Source organism: Triticum aestivum, chromosome 6B (assembly GCF_018294505.1).
Source record: "Triticum aestivum cultivar Chinese Spring chromosome 6B, IWGSC CS RefSeq v2.1, whole genome shotgun sequence".
NCBI lineage: Eukaryota > Viridiplantae > Streptophyta > Magnoliopsida > Poales > Poaceae > Triticum > Triticum aestivum.
Window position 1 is genome coordinate 672683004 of NC_057810.1, and position 22176 is coordinate 672705179.

Below are 22176 nucleotides of genomic sequence, written 5' to 3' on the forward strand. Positions count from 1 at the left end.
TTTGATAACATTATCCATATGAAATTTAAGAACTTTACATATGCGTGAGGCGAACTTGAGGTATAGGTTTCACGAGAACTTGGCAGAGACCTCATAACTTGTGATAGGACCTTTATTCATGCACGTTACGCACTTAATTGAGAGGTCGAATCAAAAGAAATTTAACATCACCCACAATAATTTAAGAACTTTATTCATGGATATTCAGTCCTTGAGAGGTCCACCTGAATGTACTTTACCATTATCCACAACGAATTGAGCACTTTGCTAACATGTGTGGTGCACTTAACGCATAAGGTAGTAAGGGCTTATCAAGGTTAATTATCACTTATGATGAGTATGTGGTCCAGGCACGTTCCACACTTTAGATGTGAGAATGAAAGAACTTTACCGTCCTCGCTTGAGAGGTCGAACGGAAACAACTTTACCATCATCCATAATAGATTGTGTACTTTGCTAGAACGTGTATCGCACTTAAAGTATAGGACACAAAGTACTATTCGGTGCGGATGAAATATACCATCATCCATAAATTATTATGAACTAATCTAAAAATAACAATATCCATCTAAATTTTAAGAACTTTACATATGCGTGAGAGGCACTTGAGGTATAAGTTTCACAAGAACTTAGCAGAGAACCTCATAACTTGTGATAGGACCTGTATTCATGCACATTCCGCACTGTAGAGGTCGAATCAAAAAAACTTTAATGTGACCCATACTAGTTTAAGTACTTTACTATAATCTGACGCACACTTGATGTATAGGCTTCAAAAGGACTAATCAAAGAAAATCATGAATTACCAAAAAAAGCATTATTCATGCACATTCAACCTTTAAGAGGTACACCCGAAATAACTTTACCATCATCCACAACAAACTGAGCACTTTGATAACAATATCCATATGAATTTTAAGAACTTTACATATGTGTGAGGCGCACTTGAGGTGTAGGTTTCAAATGAACTTAACAGATAACCTCATAACTTGTGACAGTACCTTTTATTTATGCATGTTCCGCACTTGAGAGGTCGAATCAAAAGAACTTTAACATCACCCCCAATAATTTAAGTACCTTGCTATAATGTGAGGCGCACTTGATGTATAGGCTTCAAAAGGACTTATCACAGAACCTCATCAATTATCAACAAAACATTATTCATGCACATTCAGCCTTTAAGAGGTTTACCCGAAAGAACTTTACCATCATCACCAACGAATTGAGCACTTTGCTAACATGTGTGGCGCACTTGACGTATAAGACAGTAAAGACTTATCAAGTTTAATTATCGCTTATGATGAGAATGTGGTCCAGGCACGTTCTGCACTTTATTGGTTGGCACGAAGGTGCTTTACCGTCCTCAATTGATTGGTCGCACGGAAACAACTTTACCATTATCCATAACAGATTTTGTACTTTGCTAAAACGTGTATCGCACTTAAAGTATAGGACACGAAGTACTATTCGGTGCGGATGAAATATACCATCAGCCATACATTTCTATGAACTTTGCTAATAATAAGATTATCCAGATGAATTTTAATAACTTTACATATGCGTGAGGCGCACTTGATGTATATGTTTCACAAGAACTTATCAGAGAAACTCGTAACTTGTGATAGGACCTATATTCATGCACGTTCCGCACTTGAGAGGTCAAGTCAAAAGAACTTTAACATCACCCATAATAATTTAAGTACTTTGCTATAATCTATTTTTGTCTGACTATTCATTTTTTATTAATGCATGGTCCAGACTTCATAGATCGTTCGGACCGAAACACTAACGTCATCAATATGAAGTTAAGAACTTACCAAATGTGTGAGGCGCACTTGAGGTACAGGTTTCACAATGAAAAACCTGAGAACCTTGTAACTTGGGATGGATACTTTAATAATGCACATTGCGCACTTAAGGGTCGCCCTTAAAGATCTCTACCGTCTTACATAACAAGTTGAGTACTTTGGTACAAGGTGAGGCGCACTTAATGGATATGGCAATTACCATCATCCATAAATTATTAAGCTCTTTGCTAGAGTGGGTGGTGCACATATATCATAGGCTTCAGAAGGACTTATCAACCTCATCAAGTATGATAAAAACATTATTCATTCACATTCCGCACTAGAGAGGTCGGCCCGAAAGAACTTTACAACTATCCACAACGAATCGAGCACTTTTCCTAACATGTGTGGCGCACTTAATGTACAGGACAGTGTGGGCTTGTCAAGGTTTTTTATGATTTATGATGAGAATTAGGTTCATGCATGTTCTGCACTTGAGATGTGGGCATGAAATAACTTTACCGTCCTCACTTGAGAGCTCGAATGGGAACAACTTTACCATCATCCATAACAAAATTAGTATTTTGCTACAACGTGCGGCGCACTTAATTTATAGCACTCAATTATATTTATCAGTTATGGTGGAAATGTTGTTCATGCATGTTCCGCAATTAACAGTTGTCCAGAAAGAACTCTACCGCCCTACATAACAATTTGAGTACTTAGGTAAAACATGTATCGCACTTAAAGTACATGGCTTGAAGTACTAATCAGTGCGGATGAATTTTACCACCATCCATAAATTATTAATAACCTTGCTAAAGCAGGTAGTGCGGATGAAATATACCATCATCCATAAAATAAGTAATTTTGAAAGGTAAATTTCAAAGTTTTTTCCTAGAACGCGTGGTGCACATATATTATAGTGCATGTATGAATCATCGAATTTCTTTCTTTTAAGATGCATTGTTTTATTAATGCATGGTCTCTTATAACCCATTAGTATAGGGATCTTTCAATAAATAATAGTTTCGAACCACCGATACAACTCTAGCACACTTGACGTTTACTTTACCTAAAACAAGTATGAATCTATTTTGCAACAATAAAACTATCGGTACTTTGCGGGAATAAAAGAGTACCACACAGCAGGAACTACAACATATAAACGGCACCCCAACTAGGGAAGATATTAAACATCCAACTACTAACTTGCATCTCTAAAGACTCTTTTTAAACAGGCCAAAGCAACAAGACCAGCATCAACTTCTATTTTCCTCTCAAAGGAGAAAACCAGATAACTGCAGGGGAGGGCGTCCAACCCCTCATCCAGCGAACACCACATGGATAGCGTCCGCCTCATGAGGGTTCATCTGTTGGCACTCCAGCATGCTCCTCCCGCCATGTGCAGCTCCATAGATAGGTTCAGGCCACAACAGGCTCTCCAGACCTTGCTTGCAGCTTGTCAACCCGGTTCTAGCTCCAGAGGATTTCTTAGCTTCTTCAACAGAGCTTCCTTGAAAACATGCATCTTTCCCCCTTGGAGATCCTCGAATGGTTTCGTCCCGTCCTTTAGGTACCGCGAGACTCGACAGAACACCTTTTGGATGGAGAACAAGGGGCACCAATTAAAAACTATAGCATTTCTACAGTCCAACGGCCTCCATAGGTCTGCTGAAGAAAACAAATTTAAGTGTAGATGTTTCTACTCACACAGCCACCAATTAGCTAAGGACTCAAAATCTGTAATGACCATGTTAAATATATCCTCAACCTCTCTACACATTAACCTAGCCACCACACATTCAAATAACAGATGAAACACCGACTCAATCTCAGTGCAATGGATACACTAAAGAGGTTTTGACAGTCACCTCTTTCTCAGGTTGTTATATGTCATGATCCTATTTTGAGAGAACAACCAAAGAAACCCTTGGACCTTAGGAGGCACCTTTATTTTCCAAGCTGTAGGCAGGAAAATAGGTTGAACTCCTCTAAAGTTAATTATAGAATACTAAGATTTCTTAGAGTAAATCCCTTTTGATTCATATTGCCAAATCAGGGTATCTTCCTCCTGACTAATTCTAGACATTTTTAGGATATTTACTGAATCAAACCACTGAACGAGCATTCGAGCTCAAGGACATCCCAGATGTCAACTATGGATATTTGTTTTTCTCATTAACCAAAAAAAGATCCCATAACTGGGTCGCGAAAGGCGCATTCGCATGCCAAAAATCTTCCGAGAATCTAATCGATCCACCATTCCCTAACGACCATTTATCATGGCAAAAAAGTACATTAGGACTCCTAGTATTATACTTGATGTCTATCACTCTCCTCCAGAGAGTCCCTTCACCCGTGATGTATCCTTTAACCCAAGCTCCAATCACGTAGATGTTCATATCTTGTAAATTAAGCACCCCCCATCCCTCCAAACTCCTTCCTCATACAAATGGAAGTCCAGTTTGCTAAATGGATTTTATCATTCCCTTAACTATCACAGCACAAAAAGCTTGCCATGTGTGAGTTTATTAGCTGGATAGCCCATTTAGGAATCTTAATGAAGGACAGAAGGTATAGAGGAATACTAGCTAGGCATGATTTAATCAAAGTAAACATTCCTAAATAGGATAGAAGCTTCCGTCTCTAGCTAGCAATACTAGATAGTATATTGTCAATAAGGATTTGTATATCCTCTTGACTCAGCTTACTATAATGCAGCGGTATGCACAAATACTTAATAGGAAAATCACCAGCTACACATTGAAATATATAAATAAAAGGTATCATATCTTTCGACCCTATATTGATGGGAATAAGCGCACTCTTACGGAAATTGATCCTCGTCACGGTGACTTGCTCAGAACAGGTGATTATCCATTTGTGATTTAGAGCTGCGCTGGGGTTCAACTGAAGGAATAATAGAGTATCGTCTGCATAGTGCAGACACATCACTCCTCCCTCCAACATATCAGGACACAAACATTTTACTAAACCAGCTCTGCTACCTATCACCAACATACTGGGAAACACATCAACTACCAGGTAAAACAATTGAGGGGAAAAGGGATCTTTGTGCCGCAGCCATTTCCCAGTGATGAAGAAATAACTCGCAATACCGTTCAATGTGACTCCTACAAAGCCGTTCTCAGTTAGACTCTTAACCAAGTTAATCCATTTAGGTCCAAAACCTCTAAGTTTCAAAACATCATAGACAAAATATAAGTTGACCTTACCATATGCTTTTTCATAATCTAGTTTAAGAACCAGGCACTGTTTCCCTCAAGAATGGACCTCATGTATAATCTCATACGCAGTAACTACACTTTCAAGAATATACCTCCATCTAATAACGGAAGATTGGTAACCATAAACCAATCACTGAATTATCACAGCTAGTCTGTTAGTGATCACCTTAGAAAATATCTTAAAACTGCAGTTCAGGAGGCCGATGGGCCTAAATTTGTTCTTGGTCTTGGCTTCATCCTCCTTCAGAATAAGTCTGATCATAGCATAATTTAGTTTTAAATTATCTAGATCACCCTAAAACCAAGCAGCAAAGAGCCTAATTAAATAATTTTAAATTATCTCCCAACATTCCTGAAAGAACATTAAAGGTAGACCATCTGGGCCTGGAGCTACATCAGATTAAGAGCCAAATACTACCTCTCTAATTTCTTTGTCAGAAAATCTAGCTTCTAGACTACTTTTTCCAAACTAGTCACTTCCCCCCCCCCTCCTTAGAAAAATCATCTCCCAGTTTAATGTCTGACCTGGGATCCAATTCAAAAAGCTTCTAATAATAATTCAGACTTTGTTTGATATGGATATTCTGCGAAACAAAAAAACATGCAAAAAACAGGAACTGACAGTGGGCACTGGATAAATAGGTTACTCCAATAAATCACATAAAATAGGGTCTTTTACGCCTGTGTCGCAAACTGGAACCCACCAATCATATTTGCCCCTAATTTTCGAAGCCTGCTCAGGTCTGCCCCTCTGCCATTATTGTCACTTATATAAATGCCCTTGTCTGTTGTTACCGTCCGGTCAAAGGGCTTTCACCTTCTTGCAAGAAATAGCAAAAAAATTCTAGAAAATCTAAAATTTTGTCGGATCAACGATACTCGTGTTCGCAAGATGTGTGCATATTTTTGTGTTGTTTGGACATTCCAGGAGCTCGTGGCAAAGAAAACAATAAATAGTAAATTCAAATAAATAGCAAGAAAATTCATAAAAACATGAAGTTTTTTGGCATCAAAGAGGCTCGGGGCCGCAAGGTGCATGCAATTTTTTTTGTGTTTAGACACTAAAGGATCTCGTGGAGAAAAAAAGTTTGGCTCAGGGAAAAACTTTGCAAAAAGTGACTGTTTTTTTATAGAGCTCCTCGCATGTCATTGATAACAAAAAATTGCAAGAACCTTGTGCACCCAAGCATCATTCATGCCAAATAAAATCATATTTTTTTGAAATTTCTTGCTATTTTATATGGTACGAATACTATTTCGATGCGATGAAATTTACCATCATCCATAAATTATTAAGAACATTGCTGGAGCGTGTGGTGCACTCACTATATAGGGGAAGAATCACCATTTGGTGCGGATGAAATTTACCATCACCCATAATTTTTTAAGAACTTGCTTACAACCGGCGGTGACGTGTATTTTAATGCACGAATCAATTCTCTAATTTTTTATGTCTTAGGATTAATATTTTATGGAAGCACGGTCCGCACTTCAGATATCGGTCTAGAAGAAACCGAAACGTCATCCATATCAGTTTTAGAACTTAACAAATGGGCGCGGCGCACTTGAGGTATAGGTTTTACAAGGGCTTAGTAAATAACCTCCTCACTTAGGATAGAAACGTTTTTCATACGGCACGAAGGACTTATCAATTGTACTTCTCACTTAAGATGGAAATGTTCTTTCGGAAAAAAAAAACACCCGGTGACGCACTCAATATACCAAATGCACTTTAATGCATGAACTTTCGGTGGCTTATGATGAAAATACTGTTCATGCACTCGCGCACCGGGTATATCGGTCTGGAAGACATTAGACTTGAAGATTTATCAACATAACAGTCCTTTTTCCTAGTGAAAATTCAACAGGAACGGTTTGTACATTTGGATGAGATGTGCAAGAACTAAAAAAGGTTGAAATGACATTTTTTGCTAAATGAAATCTGGATCGGACAGCATACACGAAATATTAAGAGGGACTACTGAGTCAAGCAACATTCGGGCATACAAACAACAGACATATTCAGATATTAAATTCGACAGAAATGCAAGATAAGATTAAATCTGGAGATACAACAGTCGCACGCCCATTGCCTTGTTTATCTCTATGTTGCATCAGGATTAGGCAAATGAAGCACCGGTGGCCAACACTCTGTAAGAGAAACAATAGACCTTAGAGCGCCATCTTCATCAAGGTACTGCACCTCATGTACGTTGCCGCTTGTGTTCTCCAAGATGAAAACGGCATGATGAAAGCTGAATTTCAGAAACACAAAGGATGAGTCTATGCTAGATGACCTGATTTGCATAGAATGAAGGCCATCATCTAAACCATCACCAAGGAAGAATTGACGCCACATGGGATGCTGAGCCTGCCTAGCAAAAGATGATGTCAGACTGATAACGGACACAAGAACCCATTTTTTGTTCATGTTGTTGTGATGATAATGTCCATGTGAGAAGTGATGGATTGTTAGTGTGAACAAGTGATATTATACCTGAACTGCTACTAGAGATGTGGTAGTCAAAGCAGGACATGGCACTTAAAGGGAGCTGGACAGTGGAGAAGACTGAACTATCAATGTTGAAGCAAACAACAAATCCTACCACATACATCATGTATAGATTGGAACCAACTATGAGACAGTATGGATCCCAATGGAACAATGATCCATCACTATCAGGAGGAGTTCGAAGAGGTGGGGAAACAAAGCGGGACCATTCGTTGTTTTTTAGGATGCAAACATGGACATATAGATCTGCAACTGAACTGAAACTCAAACCAGAATAAGAACGAAGGAAAGGGCCTACTGCTTGCTTAACAAAGAAGAAAATCTAGGCCTACTGCCAAGAGGAATGACACCGAATTGCCCGTAAAAATTCAGGATGTGCTGAGGGTGGGCAAGAGGGACTCGAGGCATTCTGGGAGCTAAGAATGCCCGAGAAATTGGAGTAGTTGGACATACAAAGAAGAACCCGCCGTCGAGCCCTCTGACCAAGATGAGCAACTCACCTCCTTCAGATGCGAGGATGTTCTCCATGGCAAAGGTTGTCATGTCCACCCTAGCAAGGAGAGCAGCTTGTCCTGGATCAGGAGGGTGAGCCACAACGCCCACAAGACGTACGTGCAGCTCGAAGAGGTGCCCGAATGCAGCAACGAATCCTAGGACTGCTGGAGCATTGCAGCGAGCATACTCTGTGATGAACTGCTAGGAGGTGCAGATCTCGAACCATCTAGGACTCACTAAAGAACTACGAACAAGACATCTAGTGCAGCCTAGCCTGATGAAGATCTCACTCAAAATATTGTTATCTAAGCGAGATGAGAAATCTAGCTGGTCAATGTCCATGGTGGATAGAGGAGGACAGATGGTAGTCTGGGAAAGAAGGGCGGTATGGGGTGTGAGTGCATCTGTGTTGTAATCCAGGCAAAAGTGGGGATGTGGGACACCACATAATAAAATAACTGAGAGAATTGCAATGTGTGAACCGGGGTTGAAATATATTGTACAAACATGAGAGGTCTAAATGAAAATCATTGCAGGGCTTAACCATAAATGTCAGACACACATTACATAATTAAACTCTAAAATTTAACACGTGGACCATCGACCAATCAGATGGAGGACTTGAAGTGGTTGTCATCAAGAGTAGTGTATATCATCCCGAGGTAGATCTGCTCTGTAATGACTTGCCTGGGTATTTATACCAAAAAGTAATTGAAATAGTGTCAGCTATACTGTGAGTGAATAACAAGAAAGTACTATATGAATTATATGATGTGATGTCTTACATTATTTCGTCCTGGCTGATGTCCAATGCACTGCGGATTAACTTCAAGCTAACGCCGTGTTGAATATCACTGTATTAGGGAAAATGGGAGAAAACTTGGAATTATCTTTGGCGATGAATCATGAAACTTTAGGTTTTAACTGTTGGCTATGCATGCATGTGGAACTATATGTTATTGGGGAGAAACGTGGATATACATGTGTAGTAGCAAAAGGAACTTAGTCAACGAGCATGTAGTTATCTCTCTTACTAATGGAAGAACTTTATGGATCAGCTATCCAGCACTTACCGGTAGGCCGGGTCGCACAGGATGGCAAATGTCTTGTCCTTTGTTGATGAATGCAAAGGTACCTCCGAAGGGGTAATTGATGGACCCTTTGGGTACAAAGTTGATGCAATAGAGACAGGTTGTATTTTTGCCTATGAGAGGTAATGCATGTGAGAATGAATGTATGTATCATGTAGGTATATTTCAAGAATAATATCAATAATTACCTTGAGAGCGTTTCTCTTATGAATGTCTAATGTAGTGTAAATGGTATACAAGTAGTGATGCGTGATGTCATTGTAGTTTTTGATTACCCTGCAAAATTTTCAAAATGTATGGCTATGTATATAAATAAAGTTATATATGTATAGATTTTCTCAACATAGACAAATAAAGAAGATGGGGTTTCAAGTAACCTGATCTTGAAAGCTTTAATCTGAAGGAAATTGCCATCCATCGCAGGTTTGCCAAATAGTTGAACATAGTCACCATTTCTGCAAATAAGATGTAACGATTGAAAGAGTAGCCTTGTTGACCAGCGAGTTTAACAACTAGGACTGGAAAAGTGAATTATCTTGATGGTAGCATTAATTCATTCTATCAGTAGAGTGTGAAACAGTTCCTATCCGGATCACCTAACAAATGAAGAAATGTATTAAGAGCAGCCAGTGGATGGGTTTGATAATGGAAATGACATGATATATACACTCACTGATGAGACGGTGTCTCTGTCAACTACAATAGGATAACGCTCTATGTCCTCCAGGAATCCATCATACAGCTGCTTGATTGTCATACGCCTGAGAGTGGATGGATGAGCCTGTACATTTAATGTGGGTTAACAAAATAGCAATGAATTATACAATGCTAGTTCAAAAGCAAAGGCTGGTGGCAATACTCACGGGTACGACGGTGGTGGCAGTCGAGCGTGCTGGGGAAACCATCATGGCATCGCCGGTGAACAGAGCATCGGTCGCGTCGGCGTTGTCATCCATGACGTCGTTGTAGGAGAACGGGCTAGGGATGGTTGAGTTATATACAACTTTGAGGTACTAGCCTATAGAGAGCTCAAGCAACGAAGCAGTTTAAGTTGATTTGACATGTAGGTGGGAGCTGGCCAGAAGGGATCGAAGGGAGGCGTTATCTGAATGCGAATGCAATCTGTTTTGACTTGTTTTTCAATGGGAGAAACGGTTAAGGGAAGTGGGATTTGATTTTCAGTGTTGAGATGCCCTTATGTATTTTGATGTAACACATGGGCAAACGGGATCTCACATATATAACGACGTGATTAATGCGATCCCAATGGAGCGTTGATTAACCAGTTCATGTCAAAAGGAGTGCATGGCATGGAGTTGATCAGAGAGGGAAGGTGGCAGTATTAAAATTATAGAACACATGCATCCCTTAGAGTGGAGTGGTACAACGCCATGGCGCCCATGCCTTGCTGTCCAGAGTGTTGTGCAGCTCACGGGTGAGTCAAATATCACATTGAACCATGCACTCCTCTCCAACAAAGATGTAGCAGTACGACGGTACATGAGATAAGGTCGATTTGACCTCACAACTTTACTGTTCGACCGGCGCGCCGTATGGGCGGGAACGAGACACTGCCCCCTTCGGTAGTGCCGAAAGTATGTGTACTATGGTTGGTTCGATATAACTGCATACAATTAATACCAGGGCTATACATACGAGTGGAATGGAACGTGAGTCACCACAACACTTCTTCTGCAATAACCAAATAACTTAGAAGAACATGTCCATTGTAAATCTGATACTTCGATGTGAACGCGGCATGCCATGCGCCAGGAAAGCTGGCTCTGCTGTGGCGAGGCAGGATCAGTTCTACTTCAGCTGGGTGAACTATGGGGTAAGAAAATGCAGAAAAGAAGAAATGTAGCAGATTCCATTCAGTACCTCAACTGACTAAAGATTCTTTTGCTCTTGTTTCTTCATTCCTATGTATAGGTTCAGAGGAGAGTGTGAGAGGTCTATGTGTGGGAGGATGTATTGGAGCAATACATGCAGAAGAGAATCCAAGCTGAACGAATGAAGCTGCGGGAGGTGACTGAAGACCGAGACGAGTTCATCGAGGAGATGGCTGACAAGAACAGGGAGATTAGAACGCTCAAGAGGATGAACAAGGTGCTTCAACTTGCACTCGCATCCACCGCGCCAGTGGCAGCGATGATCGCAGTCACGGCTACTTGGGTTGGGAAATGAAAAGTTGGTTAAGATTAAGCAAGGAAAAATGGGTTAGCAGACCAGGAAGTTATCTTCATTTAGTTCTAGTTGCAACCTTATCCTTAGTGAGTTGCAGGAGCCGCGTCATCTATCATTATGAAGTGCTTCAATGCTAGTAGTGTCAAGTTAGGGGTCTAATTAATGTTAAGGTCTTTAGTTAAGTCAAGGGTCTTGAACTATCCAAAATTTGTATTTCCTAGATTCTATATTTCCTGGTCACCCATGAAGTTGTATTTGTACTAGTCATGCATGTGTTCATTTTGCACAAGTGTGCGCACGCCCTACGGGTCTATTTATGGCGAAAAGGAACATGTTTCATGAAGGTGCAATTAGTTTGGACTTAGGAGCTTAACAATCAAATGCAGAAGAACCTAATATGAGTCAAAAAGTCCTGGTAGTTGCAATGAAATAAGCAGTGTAATTATTGCATATGCACTTAGTCTTCACATTACATGTACTTATATGCCATCGACACAGAACTTATCATTTGTGTGTGCCAACCATTGAAGACTACCATTTCTGTATGATTTTGTAGCTTAACTCCAGGCAACTTTAAATTGGATTCTGGTTGAACTTGATTGGTAGAAACAAGGTCGTCCAGTACTGTGGAACTATACTAAAATGTACAACAAATAGCATGTACAAAAAAAGGGAAGGTGGAATTTATGTTGCTCCTGATGAATATGTTTCTTTTTATCGAATACGAACCTTAATGGATTCATTGTTCTGATGGCAATTAGTGATGAAAACAAAGTCAAGTTCAGATGTTACTCCTACTGTTGTTAATATGACCACGGTGCGAAAGATTAGAAACAGCCAAAAAGAATATAACGAAATGGTTGAGCCCAGCCGATTGACTACAATAAATAATATAAATTTGTGGGCTTTCAGCGGGAGGGGTGAAATAGTAATTTGAAACTGAAAATAATGTGGCTCGGTTTTCAAGTGCTTTTTGGAAGCCAAGGGAGGGTAGCTGTGTGTGGGGTACAAAAAGATTCCAAACACCTATCTAGACACCTATCACATGTCACTTGTTCAAAGGGACGAGCTGTGAGAGGGAGGGGTGCATTGACAGAGATTCATTTGCATCTGGTGCTCCTCTCTCATTCTCCCCAAGGCTGAAGAACTAGGAGCTCCTTCCCACCAAGAATGAAGAACTAGGAGCTCCTTCCCACAAAGGATGAAGAACTAGGAGCTCCTTCTCCCCAAGGATGAAGATCAAGGAGCTCCTCACTACTTCAACTGGAAAAAAGGTACTGCATGTTCGATTGTCTAGTTGGACAATGGTTGTTGATTTCGTCCATGACAGTTTGATATATAGCAATATAGGAATAATTTTAGTAGTTTGGTTTGTGTGGCATTTCTAAACAAAAGTAGTTCTTCTTGTTCTTGATGGTTTCCAAATGTTTGGGATGGCATCTATATGGTAAGATTAGAGATACCTGATGCAGATTATGGAAGTTGTGAATACCTACTGCATGTCATGGATGATATATACCTAATGTTGAAAAGAACTTCCATTAGATTATATGATAAAAAAGGTGGTAGCAAAGATTTCCCGGACATCATTGTTGATGATTTGTTTTTGCAAACCATAAAGTGCTATATATATATACGTATATATATATATATATATATATATATATATATTCAGAAAAGATGCATAGTGGTGGTCAACAGATCAATAATAAGCTTTTGGAAATGGAACTTAAAATAGGGTGCTCTGATGTGCATTTTCTTTATCTATATAAAAATGTATTCTCTACTGGAACTTAGCATATTACATTTGAGGAACTAAATTTGTTTTGGAAGATGTGTAAAGAATGAAAAGAGCTGCTTAACAAGAGAAGTCATGTTAACATAATCAAAAGTCAAGATCTTTTATTTTAGTGGATCTGCATTCCATAGTATGGAATTTATATTCAGAAAATATACATTGTGGGATTACAGATGTTGTAGAGGTCTATCAGCTGTAAGGATAAGATAGACCGATTAATTAATGGATTAGCTTATAATTACAGTATCACTATGTTGACTGTCCTAGGGTGAGTGGACAATGGGGGGAAATTTCATGATATCTTTAGATAATGACAAACTGGATTTTTCTTGGTGCATACAACAATAATTATCATTGTTAATCATCATGCTATATACTATACATGTCCCCTGATTTTGTTTCTAAATACACCACAGAAATGGTATCCGGTTCGTCATCATCTCATTACTAGCAATCCGATGAGGAATCATCAGAAGGGTTCGATGTGTATCCTACACAACACATCGGGACACCGGAAGATTCAGCGTCCGACGACGCTAGAAAGGGCAAGAAGAAGGCATCACAAAACCCAATAAATTCAAGGAGCGTCATAAAAAAGATGAAGGCATTGATTGATGGGTTGTCTGAAGAAAAAAAAAGGCTCTAGTACGTGAGATGGAGTTCGAAGGACTACTTCAGGTACCAGCAATAACAAGGTCGAACATGCAACAATCCATGTGGCTTATGAGCAAGGTTGACGAGAAGGCATCTGCTATCATAATTGATGCTAGGAGAGACTTACCTTTCGACGACGGAGACGTCGGTAAGGTACTGGGGGTGCCATCAGTAGGATCTCCTGTTAACAAGAATGTACCAGCGCACGTGTCAGTTACTGTATGTGAAATCTTAGGGATTGGCAATGCAGAAAACAAGATCACACCCATAGTTACCATATTGAAGATTGAGTATGTTAGGACCATGACAAAGGCCGAAGCAGACAAATTCAAGGTTGCTTTTGCGATTTGCACGATGACTTTCCTCCTAGCCCCTCCGCTGAAGCATAACTACTCCATGACAAACTATTGGAATGGCCTGCACATACCTGATATGATTCAAATGTTCAATTGGGGATGGTACATTAGAGAAGAGCGCATTTCCTCTGCTGGTAGGGTGAACTCTGAACTGTTAGGTGGGAAACTGAAGTCAAATCTCACTGGATGCACGTTCTTCTGGCAGGTTTGAGAAAATGGCATTCCTTCCACTTAAACTTGTGACAAAACGACTAATCACAAATTTGTTTCATGTGGCAGGTTTTCTATCCTGGCAACCCCGAACGAGAAGATAAGAACCTCCCCCACGACGTGTTCCCTAGGTGCAAGGAATACACACAAAAGACTATCTCTGATGTTATTGAGGAAGACACGACAACTGGGAAAGATGCAGAGATTGTAGTGTATGGACACCTACTGGTAAGTTAATTCACAGAACATAATAGTGTGAAATCATCTTCTGATGGCCAGGAGTTTCGTTTTTTGGAACTAGGCCCAGTGTGGTATATACTACTCTAGCTGTTACAAATGGACGCATTGCTAGCCTATGTGATCAATAGATGTGAATTAAGCTATATATAGTACAGTTCAGCTGCATGACACATATAAAAGAAAATCCTGGAATGTATTTTACTGAACATGTTTGACTTATTTAGCTATCGTATAGAATTTTTCAACAACATGCTTATGTCTTCCTCGTATTAGCTTGTTTTCCATTTGCTTCTACTCTAACTGGTATGTTTATATATATAAGTCCGTTTACATGTTGCTTTGCAATGATGCGATCATTTTGGATGAATGTTAACAGCCAAGGAAACCGGGGACAGTATGCTACAGCCGTAACACAATGGCCACAGCAACTCAGACAACAATTGATGGATACGGGATTGGGTGCAGCAAAGATGGAATTGGTGTTGATAAAGACTTCATAGATGTAAGCATTTTATATAGGCTAACATATTGACGAGTCAGTAATATCTGAAACATAAACTGACATAACTCGATGGTAAATCTTTAGAAAATGCAGTTTGCAGGTATTATTATCAACAAGGTCGAGCAGTACTCAAACAAGTGCAAAACAGTTGTACATGAGGCATCAAAGAAAGGAGCAAGACTAAACAAGAGACACGCAGAAGGATGGGAGGAGATTGCCAATGATACTAACGGGCTAATAGTTGCAGAGACTGACAAGATAATTTCAGACATCAACCAGATATCTGACGCAATGAGGGCATGAAAGAAGAGAGCCAAGTATTCAACCAAAGAAGTACTGCAATTCGCACAGAATAGATTGATGTTTGCACTTAAAAACATACCTGTCAACTGACTAATATGTTGATTTTGTATTTTCTTAGATGTTCCAGGGGGTGCAGACAATCCACTGAGCATAGAGTCGGCAGAGGGAGCTTCCGCTAATGTTCATCCATTGGCAAAAAGGCAAGGAGGGGTGAAAAGAAAGAAGGTTGTCACATCAAGGAGGCACACCCTGAAGAGGGCAAGGATAGAGAGTGATACGTCTCCAATGTATCTATAATTTTTTATTGTTCCATGCTATTATATTACCCATTTTGGATGTTTATGGGCTTTACTTTACACTTTTATATCATTTTTGGGGACTAACCTACTAACCGGAGGCCCAGCCCGAATTGCTGTTTTTTGCCTATTTCGGTGTTTCGAAGAAAAGGAATATCAAACGGAGTCCAAACGGAATGAAACCTTCGGGAGCGATCTTTTTGGAACAAACGTGATCCAGAGGACTTGGAGTGGAAGTCAAGAAACAAGCGAGGCGGCCACGAGGGTGCCCGGTGTGCCCCCTACAGGTGGGTGCGCCCCCCACCCTCGTGGGCCCCTCGAGCGTCCACCGAGCTACTTCTTCCTCTTACATATACCTACGTACCCCGAAAACATCAGAAGCGACCACAAAAAACTATTTCCACCACTGTAACCTTCTGTATCTGTGAGATCCCATCTTGGAGCCTTCGCCGGCGCTCCGCCGGAGGGGCAATCGGCCACAAAGGGCCTCTACATCATCTCCAAGGCCTCTTCGATGAGTTGTGAGTAGTTTACCACAGACCTTCGGGTCCATAGTTATTAGCTAGATGGTTTCTTCTCTCTCTTTGAATCTCAATACAAAGTTCTCCTCGATCTTCTTGGAGATCTATTCGATGTAACTCTTTTTGCGGTGTGTTTGTCGAGATCCGATGAATTGTGCGTTTATGATCAAGTTTATCTATGAGAAATATTTGAATCTCCTCTGAATTCGTTTATGTGTGATTAAGTTATCTTTGCAAGTCTCTTCGAATTATCAGTTTGGTTTGCAATGGGAGAAGTGCTTAGCTTCGGGTTCAATCTTGCGGTGTCCTTTCCCAGTGACAGCAGGGGCAGCAAGGCACGTATTGTATTGTTGTCATCGAGGATAGAAAGATGGGGTTTATATCATATTGCATGAGTTTATCCCTCTACAACATGTCATCTTTCTTAATGCATTACTCTGTTCTTTATGAACTTAATACTCTAGATGCATGCTGGATAGCGGTCGATGTGTGGAGTAATAGTAGTAGATGCAGGCAGGAGTCGATCTACTTGTCACAGACGTGATGCCTATATACATGATCATGCCTAGATAATCTCATAATTATTCGCTTTTCTATCAATTGCTCGACAGTAATTTGTTCACCCACCGTAATACTTATTCTATCTTGAGAGAAGCCACTGGTGAAACCTATGGCCCCCGGGTCTATCTCTTATCATATAAGCTTTCAATCTACTTTTATTTGCATCTTTACTTTTCCAATCTATATCATAAAATACTAAAAATATATTTATCTTATCATATTATCTCTATCAGATCTCACTTTCGCAAGTGGCCGTGAAGGGATTGACAACCCCTTTATTGCGTTGGTTGCGAGTTCTTGTTTGTTTGTGTAGGTGCGTGGGACTTCTGAGGAGCCTCCTACTGGATTGATACCTTGGTTCTCAAAACCTGAGGCAAATACTTACGCTACTATTGCTGCATCACCCTTTCCTCTTCAAGGAAAACTAACGCAAGCTCAAGACATAGCAGAGAGCTCTGAAGAATCTGAAGGTGCTCAAGAAGAAGCAAATAAAGCAATAGATGACCTGATTGAAGCAGCAGATGAATACAGCAGGGTGCATAGTGGGATTGTTGGCAATGCGACAGGGCCGTTGGACGATACTACAGGAAACAACTTGGCGATGTCAGTGGTGTGTGGGGTGGCAAGAAATGAAGTTATAAGCTCTCCAAAAACAGCATCAGGAACTGATGAAGGTGAAGAGAACCAAAACGATGGTTTTGAAGATAAACAATTGTCAATCATTCCATCGGGCCAGGATGCGGACTTAGGTGCAGGTGGATCAATTGATCCTCCAGAGATGCATGGGAAGTTCAAAGTTGTAATGTCAGGTCTTAGGAAGACGGACTTGATGAATGCATTTACAGCTACTTCAGTGTCCAACGGTATGTGTTTTAAATCCGTATGATTGATCATCCCTTGTGACTGAATATTAAGTGAATCACAGAAACTAATACATTGATTACTACATTGTTCCAGACTTGTCGGTTGCGTATGCAAACAGCACGCCTGGTTCGCCAACAACCAAGGGGGAAACTCTCGAAGGTAACAGTGATTCTTTAACAAGTTGGATTGATTGTTAACATCTAAATCTAATAATGTTGGGTCATGATCGCCATTCTAAAATTGCCGTGTTTGCCATGCAGATTCAGGAATGTAGATTGTCGCCACTCCAGCACCAAACCAAGTTCTTGCAGGTACATCTTCAAGGCCTTCTCTAGTTAGCCTCCATCGCCAGATGTGTGCTGTCGAGCTCGACATTAGGGAGGAGATAGAGGAGGGAGCAATCAACCTCAACGTCACTATGTCACAGGGATCGTTTAGCACACAGCCTCAGCCAAAGAGGGTGGTCAGGCCTGGGAAATATGCAAGGTCTCCGTTTGTAATGGGTTATGACCCTCCTACTAGAGCTCCAGCAAATGTGATGAAAATATACAAGTTGTTCTATAGAGCGAACGCGAACAAACTAAAAGAGTAAGCTATCAGCAGGAAAAAAAGTTGTGTTTACTTTTGTTTTACATGCTTACCCTTTGAAATGCATATATTGTAGACTAAATATATGCTTTATTTCAAATGTCCAGCATGTGGATTATAAGCACCAACCCAAAATACATGGACATCAGTGGAGAACGGCTCCATGAGATGCTACGCGATGGTGGTGAGGTGGATAGCGTGTTGATGACATTGGTGATGAGAAGGTACCAACAGATGGGTGTGGTATTCGCTACTGCAAAACGAGAGGGATGTTGGAGACATTGGCTGGAGCCAGATTTTGTGGTGAGGAACTTCTTTTAAAATCGTTGATGAATAAGCAAAGTTTGATGCTTCGGCTATGTGTTACTCATAAATTTCAAAACATGCAGAACCATGTTAGTAGAGGAGACAACATTTCAAAGCTGAGGTACATCAAGGACATGTTCGTCGGGCCGCATATCACTTACGAGGTTCACAAGTGCACTGAGGTGACATTAAAATAGACAAAAATGATATAAGAAAGGCAATTATTAATGTTCAGTTACTAATACCCAGTGCCTTTCTCTCAGTTAACAGTTTGTGTTGCCAATTAAGTTCGACTTTAAATGGTCTACGTACATATGGGACTTTCCAAGGTCGAAGATTTTTGTCCTCGACCCAACAATGAACAATTCGGATGAGTCTGATAAGGAAATTCAGCTCAGGCACAGGAAGGTGGCAGACAAACTTCACAAGGCTATAGAGATGTGCATAAAGTCATTTTTCTCTGGATGGGATCCAAACATGAGGTCGTGGAATACATGCTTCCCAAGGGGCCTGGCAACAGGGATATGCATGAAGTAATGATTTTGTTGTGACCCTAATGCCTATATTTGGAAACCATGTCTATTGAAATCAATAATGGTTGACATTATCGATCTTGACACATTTTACAGGGAAGACACCAGGATATATGCTACTCACTTTGGAAGGAATTTGATGGGAACTAAACTGAAAAGGGACATGAACCCGGTAAGATATTTCCAGCACTTAAGATGCTTGCAGAACAAGTGGTTAGAAAGTTGAATCGCTAACTGAAACTCTTCTTTCAACAAACGCTGGGTGATGGTGTCATGCATGCTAGGATGAACATGCTTGTTGATTTGCTTGGTTCAGAAGGTAATATTGGTCATCTGCCTACGAGGTACAAGGATTGCCTTATTCGCAAGAAGGACAAGAACAAGGATTGACTTGTTCACAAGAAGGGCAATATGAACAAGTTCTTTTGCTGGGAGTGGATGGACTAATTGAAATGTCAATGTTTGTTTAGCTTCGGAGAGGATTCTTAAGACTTCCGAACTATTTGTGTGTTTAAAACTATGATGTACTCCGAATTAATTTGCTATCAACTGGTGAACATGTTAAGTTATTTTATTTGCAAGTTGCTTTCTGTTCATTGTTTCGCATACTCACCGGTGTGTCATCATTCAAACTAGCATATACGAGACCAGGTCATTAGGATGTTTGCAAGAAGTACAGGACTTGATAAATCAGTGTCTTGCAAAAACAGATAAAGTACCAAAAAAAGGTTGATACAACATTGGTACAACATGGGAAATGCGATTGATAGATGAATTTATAATAGGAACAGAAGAGTACCTTCTTAAGAATGAGGTTTACTATGAAATTGGTCCTGATGTCAAATCCTTTGTTTGCCAACAATGTTTGCATTATCCAAATGTTGCATACGTATAATGCGACCAAACTTCAAAAGTGTAAACAGTACAAAATATGTTGGCAGTGGTCTTCAGCTAACCTGTTTGGAAAAAAGAATGAACCTTTTTTCCTCAGTACATATGTCACCTCGGAAAACATCCTCGATTCAATCGGAAAAAAATGCATTGCATAAACACCATCGTTGTCAATGTGTTCAAAAAAGCATAACTCAAGTGATTTCTTTGAATCTGGTATAGATGACAGGAAGCCTCAATTTTCATACTTATCAAATAGAAACAATTGACAAAACTACCTTTGGAACTTCAGTTGTAACATGAAAAGAACTTAACAACTGTCCCGAATATCCGAGGTGTACTTAAAAAACTGCCTTTGGAACTTCAGATGTAACATGAGAAGAACTAATGTGCAGATCTTTTAATGGATAAAAAGACATGCACGCGGCCAGGATAAAAAACTTGGAACATCAATCATCATTTCCGGTAGAATAGTAATCAATAATTAGGGATGAGTAAGAACTAGATTCGGCACCAACAAACTCGAACTCAGTTGGCACATACAAAAGCTCCAAGTGCAGCACATACATGCTTACTAACAAACTAAACTAATGTGCAGACAACACATAAGTAAGCACTGAAGCAAGAGTAACAGCTGAAGAAATAAATGCCACACACATCTTAGTGTGAAAATCCAACCTCCTTGACATCTTAATCTCCGTGTTCAGTATTGTGTTCTTCAACTTGTTGACCACCTGCTCGTGTTCAATCTCAATATTGCTTCTCTCAGTCCACAACTCTAAGTATGACTGCTCCATTTCCTTTTTCTTAGTCTCCAACATTGCTGCTCTTTCAGAGTCCAGACAAGCCTGATCCCAGAGTTGTATTAATGAACGGCTAAGTACAGGACTCCATGCTTCATCAATCCACAAAAACCAGGGGCACCTATCAACTCCCTGCATACAGACCAAATAGGATAGGATAGAATAAATGTGAATCCCTGCAGATGGAATTGGAAAAAATGATAAGATTGCAACAGAACATGAGGTCATCTGTACCGAGAGAGGGCATCCAAGAAACATCATGCCTGTGGCCACGTAGATGTAAGCCACTTTTCTTGCTGGATGCATTTTGTGATGGCATCTGTGTGGAGAGGAAGTATCTACACCGAAGAACTCCGGATCAAGAATCTCTTCTGGAGGTCATCCGTTGTAGCGTTGACAGGTTGCAGATCAGGAGAGGAAAGAGGTTAAGAAAAGGCGGATCTGACAAGAAGAAAAATGGGGGAAGTGATAAAGGAGAGGATAGCGAACATAACCTGAAGAGATTCACTTGATTCAACACTGCCATGGCTTAGATCCATGGACGTGATTGAGCTTCCTCCATCTCCTGTATAGCCGCTCCTAGGCGCCATCGATGCTGAGAAAGAACAACTCCTGGTCCAAATGCTCTGCTTCGCTAGAGACAAATGAAGAAGAAGGGATAATGTGGTGGGGGGGGGGAAAGGGGGTGGGGCCGCTACTGTGGAATATGGTGGGATGGGGCGGGGTGGTAAAGTGATATACGGGAGAGTACGGGAGCAGTGTGCGGTCCCACTGGGCCCTGGCGTGCATGCAACGTGAATCCACATGCTCACGCTAGCGGACTGGATTTACGCTGTGAATTGAACGCGAAGGAAAAAATCCGCATCCAATCGTTTGTTCTTTCATTCTAAAACCAGTCCTGTGTTACAGAAATCTACCGAAACAAGGCCGTTATCGCAAGAATAAGACTGCCCGCGCGGGACCGACTTGTGGCCCGCGTGGCCGCTTGATCAGGATTGATCTACGCAAGCGGCGGATGCTCGGATAGCGTTTGATTTTATTCCAGAGGATAGCGTTTTCCGAAAAGAAATGTCTGGTTTGTAGAAACCCGGCACCGCACCAGCTTATTCCATATGCGCTTCCGTGTCCGTCTCCGGCGATGCCTCGTGCACGCAGTACCGTCTCGTCACGAGGCAGAGACCAGCCTTTTCTCTACTCCTAATGGAGCAGTTGGTAGTCTTGCTTCTAGGTTTTTTTTCGTCCCACCACTTTCGTCCGGGTTTTTTCGTAGGTTAACCGTCGTAGATTTTTTTCGATGTTGGTTTCTTATTCACCGGTTTATTTACCCCTCAGCTCTTTCCTTGCAAATCAGCACATTCCAAACGTGCACGCAATCATGGATCTAAATTTACTAACTTATCCAAATCAACCGATACCTTCCATTATTG

At 40.6% G+C, this 22176-nt stretch overlaps 1 protein-coding gene across 18 annotated transcripts; it reads right to left on the bottom strand.

The window, feature by feature from the left end:
- Window positions 1-7012: 7012 nt before the first annotated feature.
- On the bottom strand, window positions 7013-21448 carry LOC123139098 (replication protein A 32 kDa subunit B). 18 transcript variants are annotated; one of them, XR_006469451.1, is made up of 15 exons: window positions 21244-21438; window positions 20984-21120; window positions 20625-20881; window positions 19855-20011; window positions 14051-14202; window positions 13903-13956; window positions 12787-12842; window positions 10000-10114; window positions 9810-9917; window positions 9514-9732; window positions 9325-9412; window positions 9119-9249; window positions 8831-8899; window positions 7336-8732; window positions 7013-7189 (listed from the first exon to the last, which is right to left on the bottom strand). XR_006469451.1 is itself a non-coding variant. In XM_044558902.1 (9 exons), exons 5-9 carry the CDS (start codon window positions 9552-9554, stop codon window positions 8654-8656), a joined length of 408 nt encoding a protein of 135 aa, XP_044414837.1. In that variant the 5' UTR covers window positions 9555-9591; window positions 9810-9917; window positions 10000-12842; window positions 13903-13956; window positions 14051-14209; the 3' UTR covers window positions 8483-8653. The 18 variants fall into 18 exon arrangements, 2 of the variants coding, with proteins under 2 accessions (XP_044414837.1, XP_044414838.1); XR_006469446.1 differs by having other exon boundaries at window positions 7016-7189; window positions 9514-9591; XR_006469452.1 differs by lacking the exon at window positions 12787-12842.
- Between the last annotated feature and the right edge of the window lie 728 nt (window positions 21449-22176).

Excerpts from the sequence above, each read along its gene's own strand:
- LOC123139098 (XM_044558902.1), bottom strand. The coding sequence starts at position 9,554 with ATGGATGGCAATTTCCTTCAGATTAAAGCTTTCAAGATCAG. Across the intron at positions 8,900-9,118 it reads CTGTGCGACCCGGCCTACCG|TGATATTCAACACGGCGTTA; the intron begins GTAAGTGCTGGA and ends TCCCTAATACAG. Across the intron at positions 8,733-8,830 it reads ATCAGCCAGGACGAAATAAT|GCAAGTCATTACAGAGCAGA; the intron begins GTAAGACATCAC and ends ATAAATACCCAG.